This window comes from Dicentrarchus labrax, unplaced genomic scaffold (genome assembly GCF_905237075.1).
Source record: "Dicentrarchus labrax unplaced genomic scaffold, dlabrax2021, whole genome shotgun sequence".
NCBI lineage: Eukaryota > Metazoa > Chordata > Actinopteri > Moronidae > Dicentrarchus > Dicentrarchus labrax.
In genome coordinates, this window is record NW_026136715.1 from 5,614,970 (window position 1) to 5,632,832 (window position 17,863).

Sequence of the window (17,863 nt, forward strand, 5' to 3'; positions counted from 1 at the left end):
TTGGCAGTCTGCCAGTGTTTGCAAAGGTATTTAAGGTATTTTCGGTATTTTAAATTCAAATGACGGCACAGAGAAATGTTAAGTTTGTTGAACTCGTTTTCGTAAATAAATCTGAGATACTGAAAAGGATAAGATAAACTTATTGATTCCTAGTTGGGGGAAAAGAAAAAAAAAAAAAAAAAATTGATGGAATTCCCTGAGCTAGTGATTATAATTTGTATAAATCATTCACTATTATTACCATTATTATGTGCAGAGACCAAGTGGAAACATTTTAAAAAGTTTTAATTTCAAATTACAGCATAGTATGAGTAATAAAAAAATAGTAAAAAGATATAATTTTATTCTTGCAATAATCTGTGGTTTCAACAGGCCACGAGAGTGTAAATCAACATGTGATTCATACAATTCCTCAAACATAAATACCATATCAAATTTCAATGCTTTCCAATATTACTTGTGTATCAATTATGATAAATTACAAACATCTATATGTCAAGAAAAGAAGAAAATACAGTAAAAACAAAACAAATGATAAATGATAACACAAAAAAAGACTGTAAAAATAATCTTTAGGCTACCAAAACATCGTTCTCTTACAGCTCTCACAGCCAGAAGGTGTAACTCAATGTGTCTGACACATTTAAACAAGACTAAAGGCGTAGTCACATTATCACGAAAAACCTCTTGCACGTGCGTCTTCCATTAAAGCTCGCTCACATGTCTCTGGTGCACTGAGCTGAGTGGGGGTGCACCAAAAGTTCAAATTTGTTGAACTTTGACCCAAGCTGCACTGACCTTTGTGGGCGCAACCAATCGCTGTTCACCACAGCTTGAACTGAAAAACAAATGACTTGTTTTTGAATTTCCAGAACTGAACAATACCAAATTGGCCTCTCTGAAACACAGCATTGTAGCTAAGGTGGTACTGTTCAGTATAGCGCCACTCTGAGTCCTGAAGTGGTAAATACTGCGCTGACCAGCGCTTAACGTGTAGCACGAAACCTTTGTTTTTCTGTTGTAATGTCAATACGCCATAATAGCCCACAGCTATGCTAGCAGCTCTATGAGGTTGTACTTAGGCACAATGGTTCTTTGAGCTAAATGCTTACATCAGCATGCTGACAAGCTCACAATGACAATGCTTACATACTGATGTTTAGCAGGTATAATCTTATTTTAGCGTATTAGAATGCTAACATTGGTAACAATTCTTCCTGCAGGGGACGAGGGGGCATGTGTGTGAACCAAATTTCATGGCAAGCCATCCAATTTGGTGTTGCAATATTTCACTCAAACCCACAAATTGGATTCATTCTGGGACTGTGAATGTCTGTGCAAGGATTCACGGCAATCCATCAGATAGTTGTTGAGATATTTTGGTTTGAACCAGTCCTACCCCACTAGCATTGCTAAAAATGCACAATACATGCATAACACATGTAATCACATATGTGAGACATCACTTTTCCAAGATCTTGTGAGGCTGTATTCTGTCTATTGAGCATGTTTCCATTGTCCAGTGTACTCACAGTCTATGTACCATATAACATATATAAATGTGAGATTTAATCCATGATAATAACAAAAAACTATAGTTCATGAGTGTGTACATAGACAAAAATATAAACATGTCAGTATACATTAAACACATAAATGTACTTTTCCATGTTCCTTAGCTCTTCCAACATCAATCCAGAGAACATTAGAAACATTGACATTTGGTGTACCGCAAAGGTCTTCAACATCCATGAAAAATATACTGAAACAGACATATTCAATGCTTTATTTTCAGGTTATTTTATTGGTGAGGCAACGGGGCATCCGAGTTCCTCAGGGAAGTGGCAGTGCACTGTGAAAAACAAACTCAGTCCTCGAGTTCTTCACACTGTCCTTTCACCGTTGACAAGCGGTCAATGTCAATGTCAGCCTCGCTTCCTTCCTTCAAACCTTCCCCTGTGGTTTGGTACTGTTTGGTGGTGCTCATAAGCAGTCCGTTGAGAAAAAAAAGAAAAGAAAACGGCAGCAGTGGATGGCTTGGATATGATGCCCTGTTCATGTGTGTGAGGCTATACACCAAGCAGCATGCCCATAAAATCTGAACCGTTCTGTATTGTAATGGAAGCGCCTGCTGCATTATCCACAAATATGGAGGTGTACTGGCCGGCCTGCAGAGGAGAATACAACAAGAGTGATGCAGAAAGACTGCACAAATACAGATATTTTATGTTTGTGTGTCTTTTAGTGTGCTGCTCACCTGTAGCTCCAGCAGGCCCTGCACGCTGACTGTGAATATCTTGCTGTTACTTTCTAATCCAACAATCATCTCCAGTGAGCTGCAACAGGAATAGAGTACCACAATTTATGTCAAATCTGCATTCTTCAACACTTCAAGTGCAAAATGCCTTGTTTTAAAGGGATAGTTCCATATTTTGATAAATACTCTGAGCACAAAGGGCTGGAAACAGGTTCCATTTACAGGGCATAAGCACCTCTTGAGCTCACTAATTAACACATCGCTGTCGCTTTTTAGTCGAAATTCAAAAATGTGTTCAAATGTGCACAACCTCGTCTGACTGCTACTATTTACGACACTCAGATTCAGCAGGCCTCTTAGCAGAAGGTCGTAAAAATGCCATCACCGATAAGATAGCAAGGTTTATATGCTAGGATGCAGATATGCAGCCCATAGTATCGTCTTTACGCTATGTTTCAATGTATGGTGTCCTACTATGTGTTTTGAGATGATTTGTTCAAATTCGGATTTGTTTGGACTTCTCTTTACTTGTGGAAAAAGTGACAGTTCTAATTTACATGTTATATCTTGTTTGTTTAATCCAACCAAATAAGAACAGCTTCAGTGAAGAACCTTTCCCATAGACCATTATGGACTAAACATCTACAGACATGTCTGTAATAACAGCAGGACACAGAGGAGTGAACGGTGTAGAAGTTTTTAGACAGTTAAGAGATTAAGGCTAAAAAGTTGGGGATATACCTTTTAGATGATAGTGTTGTTTTATGGAAGATGACGCAAGTACCAGTGCTGCCATTTTCATGGGGGCTGCAGTTATTTATATGCAAACTCAGTGATCATTGTTATACAGGAATATACATAAATAAAGAATATGTTGAATGAGAGATTGCACTGAGTTACAGAAGCTAGAGGAACAGAGGATAGCCCGGACGTGACCTCATGACTCTTGGCCGGGACTAGTTGCCAAGCAACAGGCGGAGCCTCCAGGAAGTCCCGGGCCAAGAAGTAGTATGTATATATATATATATATATATATATATATATATATATAAGGCCCTGTAATTAGTGAGTGAGTGTTTTGAGTCTTTATGCTAAGGTAAGTTAGCCAGGTGCAGTTGGTAGTTGGCAGTATTTAGCGTGCAGACATGACACTGGTCAACTAATCTTCTCATCTAACTCACAGCAAGAACGAGAATAAGCGTATTTGCCAAAATGTCAAACTTTTTCTTTAACAACTCAGTGCTTTGAAAGTCTGTAGAGATGGTTGTAACATCGCTGCAGGCTTTAACCACACAACGAGAGCACTGGCTCCTGTTAAGTGGAAAATGCTACATTTTTATGGCAAATCAATCATGTTTGTCTTCACTCCAACTGCCATCGCAATGAGCCTCATTTCACATTCTCTGCATTTTCATGTGTGGGAGGGCGAGACTGGCTGGGGCTTTGGCTCGAAAAGCAAGAGCCAAGGACTCTTTTGGGTTAGGTAACCCATCATAATAATATTATTTATACGTTCCCCTCATTGTACCAAGCTAGAAGGGAGGCTGTGGAGTTCTGCACAGTCCGGGAGAGACTTTAGGGAGCAATTCATTTCATTCTTTATATAAATAGAAATTTTGAAATATTGGAAAGAACCGTTCCCAACTGGATTTGTGATTTTTCGCCATGTGGGCCTGCTGTATTAGATACTTCATTATCTGTCTCCCACATCCCAAACAAGGGCATTTCACTGCGGTGCTGCTGAATATAACAGGCTGCCTGATGTGTCAAAGGTGAGCCTATAAAGATTAGTTAGGCGACAGGGACAAGGGCCCTAAGTGAGAGGACATTTCCTTTAAAGACCTGCTCTGTTTTTATACAGGAAATGCCACACTGGTTCCACACAAAGTGTAACAGACAGTACCTTTAACAGTTCATAAATCCTGGTGAAAGTTAAGGCAGCACTGAACACTAATAAAATATCACTGTTACATGGAAAAACATAAACATTTTGCCAAACATGAATGTCAAGAAGTGTTGTTTTCGTAGTCAGAATTGAATAATTTACTTCTCTGGATCGATTTTATTAACCTTTTTCAGTTATTGGTGGTATAACTGACCAGCATGTGTTACAGACATAACAAATGAAAACCACATGGATACAATCTATTGAGGTAGAGTGTTATATAGGGTATATTTGATATGACTGAGTGTACGGTGGTTCTCCAGGATGTTTAACAATGACTGCATTTACATGAATATCCTGGTCATGTGTTATGCATGTAAATTATTGTTTTGAGTCTCTGCCTAAACCCGATTGGACCCGACCAGACCCGCCGGGTTCGGGCCCAAAACTGCTGCCGTAGTTTGGGCTGTAATTAATGAGTGAATTTGTTATTTATTTGTTTTGATAATAATTTGCACTATATTATATGTACACTGTAGTTTACTTTAGCTTGTAGTAAACAATCTGAATTACTGTATTTTTTTAAAAGAGGAAATTTGGTTTCGGGTTGGACTCGGGCCCAAAACTGCTTTTCGTGGTTTGGTTCGGGCTCGCACAGAGTTTTGGTGGCTTTTTTGGGCCGGATGGAAGTTCTAATGTAATCCTGGTTTCAGAAGCCTGGATGAACCCATATCGTGACCATGCTACCTGAAGTAGTTTCCCATAGAAACCAGTAAAGTGTGGTGAGTAAACGCCTTATCCAGGTTTCTGAACATTTTCTGTTGGTACAGACTATAGTGGCTGAGAGACATCATGACAGATGACGCACAGATGACCGGAAACCTGCATACTATTAGAATCATGTACTGTATACGTGGATATGAATAACCAGTGCACTCAATGGTACAGAATACCTACGTGTATCTGTGGCAGAGTGATTCGATGCAGATCAGCACCCGAACATTATCCCTGGCCTTGAGCTGACTCTTGCTCCTCTTCACCTCATTGTGGTCTGCACAGGAGGAAAAATGTTCACAATGACACATAGATTAATACATACAAGGATTTACTAGCTCTACACTGCAATACAACAACAATGCGGTTTCTTTATTTCCATATCTTCTACATCAGTGGTTTTCAAACTTTTATTTTTTCATCTAAGTAACCCCAGGACTAGAAAAAAAAAATGTCAGCATGCAATAACACTAAGATAGCCTCGTATTTGCAATTTACTTTTGATAAGTTGAACTTATTTAGTGAGAAACACAGTGTTGTTATCATAGACTGCATTATGTATTATGGTAGAACTTGATAGACATAGCAACAGTAACTAAGTGGGGGCTGGACTTGGCAAACAATCAATAATAACTTATTGGCTGGGCTGTTCCATGACTGTTTTAGACTTTAGTGTACTGTAACAGCCGATATAAGACATAAGTACAATATACTGTGATGTACCAATGTGGACATTAGCGGAGAACTGGTAGATCCCAGTGATGGGAGCGGTGAATCTGCCGGTAGACTGGTCCATTCCCGACCCTCTGAGGAAGGCTCCTTTAGCTGGTGGCTGAAAGCAAAGAAAAAAATAATGACTATGTTTACATTTTAGAGCAATAATGCATTTTTGCCCCTCACACTTTCCTCTGGGAGCTCAGCTATAGAGCAGCAGACAGGCATTCAGTGTCTTGCTCAAGGACATTTCAGTAGAGCACCTAAAGGCCCGTTCACGTCAGCATTTTTCATTTTATAGTGAAAAAAATCTAGTTATTGCTGTTTTATGTCAAGTTCAACTTTGGTGACCCCCAAATTTGTCACATTGATCAATAGCAAACTGAATTAAGACGTAGCTTATTCGATGTGTCACACCATCAACTTTAACCAATTTAACCTTCCTTTGTCAGATTATAATGTGCAATCGGTTAAAATCACTATATAAATATAAAATAACTTCAGAGAGCTATACAGCTCAACAGTGAGGTTAAGGAAGTAAATATTCCATTCACATAGAGGATTTTGATTATTAGCCATAATGTCGTACCCATCCAAGCTAGACCTATGCAAGCCGGGTGGCTAGTGTGTCAAAAGGCCCCTAAAGACCTGGATTCAGACCCCATTTTAATCCTCTGCCTCCTTGTGTACTTCTTTATTGTCCTCTGCAAAAACATGTGAATTATCCTTTACAACACCATAGTAACATGCCTATCCTAAGATAGTGCTGTGTTAGCATGTTAAATAGTTCGGCAAAGCTTAATCCTCTCTCCTCCAGCCTTGTCAGCCCATCCCAACAAGGCATAGTTCTTCCACTACAGCATGCTGTTTCAAACAGTGTCTATTTCTGTCCTCTCCACACTTTATTCCAAGTCAGAGACAGAGTGCCTTTTGTATGCCGCCCAGAGAGTGATGTGTAGAATTGAAAAAGTAGATATTTTTGACCAAAGAGCCAGTCTTGAGTCTCAGAGTGGTAGTGCAATGCTTTGCCAGTGCCAGTTACCAGAGAGGGGATGATCCTCTCATAATTCCCCCACATGCAAACTAAGCGATGATTACCAAACACTCGTTCTTTCAAACATAGTTAAGACAGAGAAGCAAATGGGTCAGAAACAAAGCGTGGAACCATGCAGAGGAGGATTAGCCAAAACCTCTCTTTTTCAGCCATGCACAGGGAGCGAAGCTGAACCAGTTCATAAACATTTACTTGGTTTCAAACAAACATACTGTCTGAAAGTTCTGGAGCTCCACCAGAGTCTTCTTGTCGACCACCACAGGTCCCTTGAGCTTGCAGTGGAAAGCCTCCTCTATTCGCCGGTAGGAGGTCATCCCCTCCAGGGTGAGGAGAGCCGTAGGTAGCTGGCTGGGGCTGGTTTGTCTGTCCAGTGCTGCTGCTCTCCTCTCTGTCGCCTCTGACAGAAACACATCCACAGTGCAGAATAGATTAACATTCAAATGATTCCTTCATTATAATGTGATGAAATACCAGAAATGTTGTGGACATAAACTGTTGATTATCTCTGCAAAATTAATGAAGGAACAACTTTGTAGCCCAAAAGGTAGCTGAAATGTGTCTGGCTGGAAAATCAACATGTTTCTACCTTTAATCATCTCTTTGAACTCCTGGAGAAGAACTTCCTGTGTCACTTCAGCCCCAGGAGAGCCAGGAGGTCCCTGTGGGCCTGGAGGACCAGGAGGACCAGGTGGACCAGGCTTAGTAGAGGAAACACGTACAAAACATTGTCATGCATGAAAATCATTAAGACGAATGAAAATGAACCAATTATCATAGAAAGTAGAATTTTTTATGCAAGACACAAACTGGGTTTACCAGGGGTCGTTTGCGTTTGCGACACTTTCCAGGGAAGTTGCCAACAGGTCTTTTGACAAAGTCCATCCATGATCCCAGTGGATCCACTCTCTGGTTGTCAGAAATCTGCAGCAGAAACCAAAAATGAATTATCAGGTCAGTATGAGTGTTAACCAAGTGTAACTACACCCTTCAGTTCTGCTAGCTCCCTCCCTCTCAGTGATCAGAGACCTGCAAAGGGAAGCCACTTTAGGGGGCGTGGCCTCAACACAGACCGGAGTGAGTGACAGACTGGCCACAGCAGTGTAGCAGGAACATCCAGCTGGCAGTCAGAGCTAACCACAGATAGTCTGCTGGAGCTTTTACAGTCACTAGAAGCACATTCACAGCTGTTCTACAGCCTGCGTCTAAAACACAAGTCTGAACCACTGTGCCAAACTAGAAGAATACTAAGTAAAGCGTTAGCATAAACTCCTGTGAATGATGCATCTCTATCGGCATACATCTAAAAATGAGCACAGCTGTTTTACAAACTCCTGTTGAAAGCGGAGGCTTGGGATGGTCGGCCTTCCTCCTTTGATTAGAGGGTGTCAACACTGTTTTTTTTATATAAATGTCATGACTTAACTTAGCCCCAAACGATCAACTCTTTGTCAGCATTGGCCTTGTAAAGTTCAGGGTGATTTAAAATAGTAGATGGTGTGATGATTTTCAATCGACAAAATGCTGATTTTCATAAATTTGGTAAGAATGTGAACATTAACACCAGCATTGATGTGTTTCATTGCATAATAAAATGAATAAGACAGGATTTTTAAAAATGCATATACATGTCCCATTATAGGAAGCCACCACACTGTGTTTTCATTCAATAATTGCAGCCTTTGAAAAAGTGCTATTTACTTATTAATCATATATTTTATTTTTAAACAATTCTGCCTATAATGCATAGGAAGCTACATTCAATGAGTCATTATTTCTTCCTTTAAACCATCACTGGAAAATCTTGCCCTAAGATACAATTAAATGGTGCCAGACACCAATGAAGGTCAAACAGGGAAACCTCTTTTCTTTCTGTCTCTCCCTCCCAGCCGACTGCAATTCCTCGAAGAGTCTTTTCAATTTGCCATCTAAGTTTAGTCCTCATTCTCCTTCGAAAGCTTCAGCTTATGCTTATTTTTTCATTCCATATAATTCACTCAGGTGCCACGTCAGTTCTTATTTGCCCAATAGACTTGGATGAATGTAAACAAACTTTGTCAAGTGATTTTTTTTTTTCTTTTTCAGCACATGAAAATTTCCATGAGCACTCTGGTGAAAAATGAGTCTGCCTGTGTATGTGTGATGTAGATTCTGTGGATTGCAGACCTCAATTACTGTAGTTTATAACAACATGTCAAAATGGCCAACACTTTCTCCCTCACCCAAAGACATGCTAGTATTTTCTTTTATTAATACCACTCGTTTGAGTAACGTAATGATGGAAAATTTAATAAACAAGATAACAAATGTATATACAGTATGTTCACCAGGGCCAGCTATGATTTAGGATTGTTAGTCTGTTTCCAAATCGTGTGTATGCTCCATCTTCTTATCTGAAATAACTCATTTATTATAAACTACTATATAGGAGACTGGGATCTGTTAGGGAGATAAGAAACACAGTTTCTCTGGAAGCAATATTTTTATTCTACAACTGACGTGTTTTCCTTTTGGTAAAATGTGAGCCTGAACGAATTCCAATTACAGAAAGCTCGAATCTTACCCTAACCCTTCCCCAAATGTCAAGTGCCTTCAGTTGAGATAGAAGAGGAGATAAAGACGAGCCATGGAGGTGAGCTGCCTGAAATGGAATTTGTTTAGGTTTGGCAGTGAGACATGGATCACTTATCTGCAAAACCAACATGCCCCTTTCTTCACTGTCAAAGACTTGCCTCTTGTTTCACCGCAACAAAGTAACTCCTTGTTTGTCTTTTCAATATACTGGAATAAAAACAGTTTTTTATACGTGGGATATATGTGACTTTCTCTTCTCACTGACAGCAGACAAAATAAACAACTTAACAGGCGCTGTGTTGGCTGAGTGTTGACTCATTCTGTGTTTTTGTTGTGATTTTGAGGCTTGGAAACAGATAAAAGCAAGACTGATTTGGTCAAGATGATTTGGTAGGAATAGTTTGGACATTTTGGGGGAAATACTTAAAGGACCATTGTGTAGGATTTAGTGGCATCTAGATGTGAAGCTGCAGTTGCAACTAACTGAACACCACTAACATCTGTATTTGACAATCTGGGAATAAGAACGGGTTTTGAAGTGAGTACAGTGGCTGCGAAAAACACAAAAAAGGCCCAATGTACAGCCAGTGTTTGGTTTGTCCGTTCCTGGCTACTGTAGAAGCATTGCAGTGCATGGCGGACTCCATAGAAGGCGATCTGCAGTGTCTGTAGAAAATAACGTCTCATTCTATGATAACGAAAACACGATATTATTATTATATTATAATATTCAGGTCCATTCAATATGAAGCTACAGCTAGCAGCTGGCTCCAAATAGCCCTTGGATAAAGCCTGTCTAGCTGTTTGCAATCTTTATGCTAAGCTAAGCTAGCCAGATGCTGGCTGTAGCTTCTTATTTACCACTCAGACATGACATTTTCCAAACTACTCCTTTTAAGATGCCAGTTCTGTAAGCTTGAACAAATATTAACATGTTGACGACTGGGGGTTGTACTAGTATTTCCTGCCTGTGGCAGTTTGAGTATATTTCCACTGGGATTGATTGTAAAACTGTGAATCATCACCTCAGACACTTTTAGACAGCTCAGTTTGATATACAAATGACACCCATCCAATTATGAGAGCCAGCTAACTCCAAAAAAAGTCAAAGCTTCACATTTCTTCTTGTGTTTATATCAGTGTCACAGATCGTCTTGCTTTTCCTGAGATATGAAACAGTTGGCCCACACATGTGACTTATAATTACACATCTTAGCCATTCCCTACATAATAATAAAAAAGACAGCATATCATTGCCAGGAAATCAGCCATACTTGTTATCCTCTTTAACACACGCCATTGTAATTAAACCATTAAAATCTTGCCCTCAAGGATTTTCTGTGCTCAAGGAAGAAAGCTATGACCAAGGTAATTATTACCTTCATTTCTGAACTAAAAAGTAACAGCAAATCACTGTATAAATAATTTTGTCTTTACACTTTAACACTTTCCATTTAACAGATTTGTGTTTTTATTTTAAGCATGTGCATTGTCGGAGCCTAACATAGTGACAGCTGGGATGGTTCACACAACTTGCCAAAAAGAAATCTGATTCATTGTAAGCAGGTGAGTCTCTGTCTCGACTGAGAACATCAAAGACTCCGCACATGCAGACACGAAAACCATATTGCTTGATGACATAGAAAAACCTGTCAGAGGCGTTCAATCTCTCACTCGCTGCTATTGACTGTGGCGTAAAGTAAACTATGGATTCCCTGGCATAGCTCTGTATCAGCACGTACAACTCGTGAACAAAGTGGGGAGGGAGTGGATCCAGGTATCAGTCTGAGAGTTGATGAAGAACACCAGGGCTCTGGCTTTGATCATCGCTGATGTGTGAGTGCCTCAAAGTGGCCTCGTCTGTCAGCAGGTGTGAGCGCACGCCTTTTCCAGCACGGACTCGGAGAATGTGTCAGGTATTCTGTCTAAAGGTGAGAAACTTTAAATCTTCTAGACAGTGTTTATCTTTTATTCATGGCGCTCTAAATCATGACACATTACTGAGGCTCAGATCTGAAGAAAGGGATGCATTGTGTCCACGGTTTGGAAAAAGTATTAACATGCTGGTAAGTAAAAGTACCAACACAACAACGTAAAGGTATTCCATTAGAAGTAGAAGCCCGGCATTCAGTGTTACGCGCTTATCTGCTTTCTTGCAGAGAGACTGATGAGAAAATCGATTAACAGCAGCCGGTTTGCTTAGTTTAGCACAAAGACTGGAAATGGGGAAACAGCTAGCTCTGGCTCTGTCCACCAGATACAAAGACGTCATCATAATTTAAAGTTCATGCACATATTCAGTGGGTTGCACAACCAGGAAGTAAACTCAGATGCTAGAAAACGTTGTTGGCTTATGCACCAGGCAAAGAATTCGCATTGGTCTGAACAGGCACCATCTTGGCGTTCGGTATCTAGTCAGATATGAGAGTAATGTCTATATTCTCATTGTGGCATTCCCTGCCATAGAGCGAATAAGCATGTTTCCTAAAATGTCAAACTATTCCTTTAACTTCTTTATATACTGTCAGGTAGTTTAGTCCAGTGGTTTCCAACCTGGGGGTCAGGCCCCTGCCAGAGGGTCACAAGATAGATCTGGGTGGGGTCGTGAGATGATTAATGGGGTAGGGAAAAGAAAAAACAAAGTTTCTGCTTCACAAATTTGTATTAATATTTTGGACTTCTCTCTAATATTTGTTTTATTGTGAAATGGTATAAGCATAATTTTCTTTGGGCCTTGAGCAGTTATTAAAATAAAACCCTCTGAGAAATTTAGAGGGGAACTGCTAACAACTCTTAGACATCTGAAACATGTCAAGGGGCCCCAACTAGAGACAGTTTTTTTTTTATAAGGGGTCACAGACCAAAAAGAGTGGGGACACTTGGTTTAATCTTTTACAGTGCATTGCATTTTATAAGCTTATTATATGTCTTATAAAATCTTAATTTGTTCAGTAAAGCCCAGTAAAAAGTATTATATTTGCTTCTGAAAAGAAGTTGGAGAGTTGAAGTATACAACTGCATAAAATGGAAATAAAGTACAAATACCTGAAGTACAGTATTTGAGTAAATATGCTCTCCACCACTGATTTTGCCTCGTACTCGTGGTGCACACTAAAAGTGAAGAGTTGTTTTATTAACCTCCAGCACAGTGAGTTTGGAGATTTTGGATCAATTAATGAATCAGTTGTAATCATAGTGGATCTTTCACAGAGGCCTTATGAGATTTTATTACCCAGAAAGAGAATGATTTTGGTCTGCATGAATAATACTTCTGTGTGCACTGCTTTAAGTGTGTTTGTCATGTAGTTTGGGGAAAATTAGGTTGAATTTATTTGAAGCAATAAAATGGGAAAATATTTCCCCGGGGCAGCATGCCACCAAAAACACAAACACAACTGTTAAAACACGTCTCTGGGGCTGCAACCAGATACTGAAACTCTACTCCACTGCAGGCAGCTCCTGAATTCTTCCATGTACAGCTGAACTTATCTTGTTTTCTTTCGTGTGATATCTGTTTTTCTACCTGTTCATACACACTTGATGACATGAAACTTTTTGCTGCTGATAAAAAAATGTTGCACACGCAGGTTTAAGGTTGGACAGGATGATGGAGAGCCCTCTTTAATCCCTTGTTTTTACATCCCTGTGCTGCTCCCTGCGCAGTCATCCATGCATGGGTGGACGGGCCTTAACACTGGGCCGATCCCACCCCGGGAGGCAGGGATCCCCAGGCTGTGTGGGACGAGGGGATCCTGGTAACCTGCGTGCATCCCAGTCGTCATGCATCCACCCCCGTGTTCCCCACCGCTGCACTTCACAGAAACAGATTGCCTTGAGGATTTATCACCGAAGAGCTAAATACAGTTAGGCATGCAATGTTGACTCTGTTCTCTTCAAACTGTGTTATTACTCAATTGGCAAGCACCGTGTGCAAAACATAATTACTCTATCACACTATGAGGATGCTGCTATTAGTTCAACAACTGTTGAAGCAACACCATTTGAAAGGGTAAATGAAACACGGTTATTATATAATGATACCGTTGAACATGCTTCTTATAATGTGCCTTGATTTTAACTTCACTGTTGTCCCAACAAAGGTGTGTATGCATTTATTATGTGTGAGAGAAAGTGAATAAATTTGTGTTTATGCTTAAGAAATCACCAGGGACAATCTTGGCTTCCTCTTGATATAAAAAGGCAATACAAGCTGAAAGAAACCTTGAGCGCTGTGTCACATCTGTTTTGTGTACGAATTATAGCTTTGAAATTGGAGTGAGTGCTCATTTTCCCTGTGGTAGGTAAAATGAGCTGTTGAAAAGCTCCAGTGATCCTGATCCATCTCAGGTAAACAGGTTTGCCCCATAGTTTGACTGCAGGCAGAACATTTCAGGTAAGAAGTCATTAGATCCTCCTCCTTTTATATGATTCATTTGTGGCTCTGCGTTATGTTACATAAGTACACACTGTAAATGGTTCATTTTTCTTTTCTTACTCTTATTATGCAACTAATTTGCCTCTGTCGTCTTGGGTTACAACTTCCAAGTTGTTGGAGAGATTTGACAGGTGGTGACATGAACAAGGGAACAGGGTATTAACTCAAAGTGTGAAACTTTTGTACATTATGTATATTTGAATGAATTTATTTTGAAAGGAATAGTTCGACATTTTGGGAAACACATATTCGCTCTTTTGTCAAGTGTTAGATGAGGAAATCGGTCCCACTCTCATGTATGTTTCCCTGGTTCCAGTTTTAATGCTAAGCTACCAGACAGTGAGCCTGGTTTGCTCTGTCAGAAGGTAACAACATCTCTAAATCTCACCTCTTGTTTTTTTAATCTGTGCAAAAACCAAAAAGTAAAAATCACACGCTTACAGCATATAACCCCTGGGATTTGGGGCTAGCTGTTTCCAGTCTTTATGCTAAGTTAAGCTAACCATCTCCTGGCTGTAGCTTTATATTTATCGTACAGTTAAAAGAGTGGTGTTCATTTTATAATAAGCTTATATCCCTAAATGTCAAACAACTCCTTTAATAGTAAATGTCATGTAAGATATCTATTATATGTTTTATATGAACTACTGTGACCTGACTGCTGCACAGGAAATAGAAATACAACATAATTAACAATGTCAACCCTCTCTAATGCAGTATTAATGTGATTTTCTTTATACAACTGCAAATTATAATGCATGTATACATTTGAAGCATAAAATCTGAAATACCATCCTCCATTGTTAATAACAACATAACAAATGACCAGCTCACGCTGACTAATCAGCACTACGGTTGCCACAATTGACCAATGTTCTGTTAAGTGTAGTAATAATTCTGAAATCATGGTTTCGGGAACATGACCAGCACATGATAAGAATCAGGCAAGATTAAGGGATTTCTATAAATCTGGCATCAATCTGAAGCTATTAAAAATTAAACAAAATCCAAATCAAACATTCCCTCTATGTGTGCGACGCTGTACAGTTTATTTTACTTACAGAAGAGTTTATGTTATATTTGTTTCTTTTACACTCTCTTCCAGACGATTTAAATATGTTAAATGAGCTTTAAATAAACTTTAGTTGTCTGAAATGTTGCAGGCAGAGTTCAGTGTCATGCAGCACAGATTACAGGTAGTTCACACCTTTAGTAATATATGAAAAGGTGTGTGCTCTCTCAGTGGCGTTTGTTTCTTGCGGGACTTGTCTCTCTATGTGTAGGTCGATCCAAAAGGTCCCACACATTGCTGCATTAATCATCACTGGGGATGAGAGAGAGGAAACAAAAACCCTCGCCTGGGGCTAAACCCAGCCATTACTCAACACGCCAGGCGTGATGTTTGACTTGACTCCCTCAATTACAGCCATCACAGATCCCTCGCTGCTCTCAACAATGACAGATTCCTCTCATCTTCAGAGTGGAGAGCAATAAGACTTACATATGTGCACCTTTTGACATTTTGCTCTAAAATTGTACAACGTGATGATTCACAGAGATCGCAGTTTGTTTGAAATGTACTTCAGTTATCGTCTCATTAAAAAAATTCCACTCACAGCACAACTCCACACCTCACTATTGTGATCACTTTCAAATGGAAAATCTCCCGAGGAATGCAGTGTACGACTGCACGCTGCCAACAGCCCACACACGGGATTGGTCAGATAGAAAGCGAATGCCATCATAAGAGCTGTTTCCACTGTTTCCACTGGGCACAAGGGAAAAACATGTAAATGTGGAGTGTAAATGTTTGGCTTGTTTGAGAACACAAATTTCTTGCCAAGACAGCTCCAATGGACATGTTGTTTTCTCTGGGACCTAACAGATGTGTAATAGGATAAACTTACAAACTACCCAAGAAAAGAAACCACTTTTCTTGGTGTGTGGCATTTTTTTCTTCTTCTGTTGAACAGAAACCTGGATAAGGTGGCACCAACAAATGCGACCTTGAATACAACCACTTCCACAGATGTCAAGCTTAAAGCTCAGGTTCTCATCAGAGGTGACAATGTTTGGCAAAGACACTATCTGGCATAACAGTGCGTCTTAAGAGTGATTATGTCATTACCCTCTGATTGTGGGAGATGAGATGAAAAGAATGTTAGAGAGGGAGGCACAGGGGGCTAATCCTCACCGAGGTGTTCTCTTTCAGGACCCTTTCTATGGGGCTTTGTGAGGGGCTTACACGGCATGCTGCCCCAGTTTTCGGGGCCGCACCGCCCCTATCGGATGTCCCAGACACAGCGGAGTCAGACTAGGCCTGTGAATGACAGAATCAATGGGCTGGGAACAACATCGCCATAGGTCTTTAAATATCTGCCCACCTAACTTTCCCAGGAGTTACATCATGGCAGCCGGCCTATAAGGGACCTCGGGGGAAAATAGTGTTTGTGAAGACACCCGGCTCCCTGTGGGACGAGACAGAGGAGTGAAATCCCAGTGGGGTGCAATCTTCTGCAGGCTTGAGGGTTGACACAAGGTCATCCTTCATAGCCTCTGCTTTTACAGGGCAAACCAAGTCAAATAAACACCACCAGGCCACAGCCACCTACAATGTGTTCTTAAAGATACAAAGGAGACCTCACTGCTTGGTTTCAATACGGGGGGGGACGCGGTGATGGTTACGGTTAGGATTCCAGAAAACTGGCTGCTGGTTAGGGCTGAAGGCTGGTATATAGGGCAGTGAGAGTTATATGAGAATGCCAACATAATGGGTGGGCTGAAAGCAAAACAAATAGCCCGTTGGAAACCCTCGCAAATATGCAACACCAGCAATAAACCAATAAATAACAGAGTCAGGGGCCAACTCAAAATGGAATTGTACCACTGTAATGCAGTTTTGTTAGAGCAGTACGTTTCTAATGAAAACAACGTTGGTCTTCAGTTACAGATGAGTATTTTTCCCCACTTGTTGTCATAGTAACAATTCTCTCCAGCAACAAGAAACTTTTATTTTTCATCTTCAGTTAGTCTGTTTATAACTTAATTTCCTGCTGCAGAGACTATAAATATCTTATCTGCCTGATACATGAAACTTCACTTCATCCCCAATTGTTTTTTTCACATGGGCTGGAAAATTGGTGGCAGACACCCGCAGCGCGCGCTAATTGATGCATTGATCAGCCTTTAGATGTCCACATTCCTGGCATACCTCCGGAAGTCATCCATTTAGTGTTTCACACATTTTGGTCCGTCTCACTGTCTGAGGCTTGACCTAGTAGGGCACACCTGTCCTGTCCTAGCTTTTACCTTTGCCGCAGTTTATTTGCCCCACATTGCCTGTGCTGACAAGAAATCTGAACATATCTACGGTCTTTAAACTTTATTTTGCACTATTGTTTTTCTATCATCAATAAAAAGCACATAAATACTAGGCGGTCTATATAAAATAAGCTTAAACATTTAATTTTTACATTTAGAGAGTTTTAGTCACTACCTTGATGCTTCCACCGACCTCTTCACTGTTGGAGAGAGTAGCATTGAAGGTCTCTGTGTGTTGTGGGGTGGCCTCCTTTGGCCTCTTTCTCTCCTTCTTGGCATCCACCCCATCCAGAAGGACACACTGAGTCCAAAACACTGCAGCCACCACGGCCAGAGGCCCAGCCCCACACCACATCTTCACACTATTTTTCAACCAGCACCAGAATCCCTGCAAGAAACAACCTGAATCTTCTGCAGAGGACCAGCCGTGGGACTAGACAGACGCTGAGGATGCCCGCAAGGCTCGCAAACACAAAGTCCCAACGGAGGGAGAAGCAGACCAGAGGAATGCAGCTTCAGGGACTCCCTGTCCAAGAGACTGTCAGACTGACTGCTGCCGCCGTTGCTCCCCTCTTGATGAGCTCTCAGCCAGCACAACGTTGCAGGGGCACTGTTAACTCTAGCCAGAAAGCCAGGAGGCTTACTCAACTATGAAATGTGTCAAGCAGAATGGTCCAAGGGAATGACAGATCGGCACAGATCTGACAGCAAATAAACCCATTAGTGAGATTTTTCACGCTTTCTGCTCTGTTGGGGGGTGAGGTGTAGAGGAAGGGGTGGGTGGGGGGGGGGGTGGGGGGTGGGGGGTTACAGGGGGCAAAAGAAGAGGCAGAGAGGAGGGGCGTCCAAAGA

General features: G+C 40.7%; 1 protein-coding gene and 1 long non-coding RNA gene across 3 annotated transcripts; one reads left to right on the forward strand and one right to left on the reverse strand.

The window, feature by feature from the left end:
• Positions 1-268: 268 nt before the first annotated feature.
• On the reverse strand, positions 269-17,792 carry c1qtnf12 (C1q and TNF related 12). 2 transcript variants are annotated; one of them, XM_051425583.1, is made up of 8 exons: positions 17,205-17,792; positions 7,501-7,605; positions 7,271-7,382; positions 6,897-7,081; positions 5,640-5,748; positions 5,100-5,193; positions 2,258-2,336; positions 269-2,168 (listed from the first exon to the last, which is right to left on the reverse strand). In XM_051425583.1, exons 1-8 carry the CDS (start codon positions 17,364-17,366, stop codon positions 2,070-2,072), a joined length of 945 nt encoding a protein of 314 aa, XP_051281543.1. In that variant the 5' UTR covers positions 17,367-17,792; the 3' UTR covers positions 269-2,069. The 2 variants fall into 2 exon arrangements, with proteins under 2 accessions (XP_051281543.1, XP_051281542.1); XM_051425582.1 differs by having other exon boundaries at positions 17,187-17,792.
• LOC127377567 (uncharacterized) lies at positions 9,871-13,420 on the forward strand. Its single transcript, XR_007887709.1, has 3 exons — positions 9,871-10,623; positions 10,737-11,186; positions 12,919-13,420. It is a non-coding gene; the product is annotated as an uncharacterized LOC127377567 (long non-coding RNA).
• Positions 17,793-17,863: the final 71 nt, after the last annotated feature.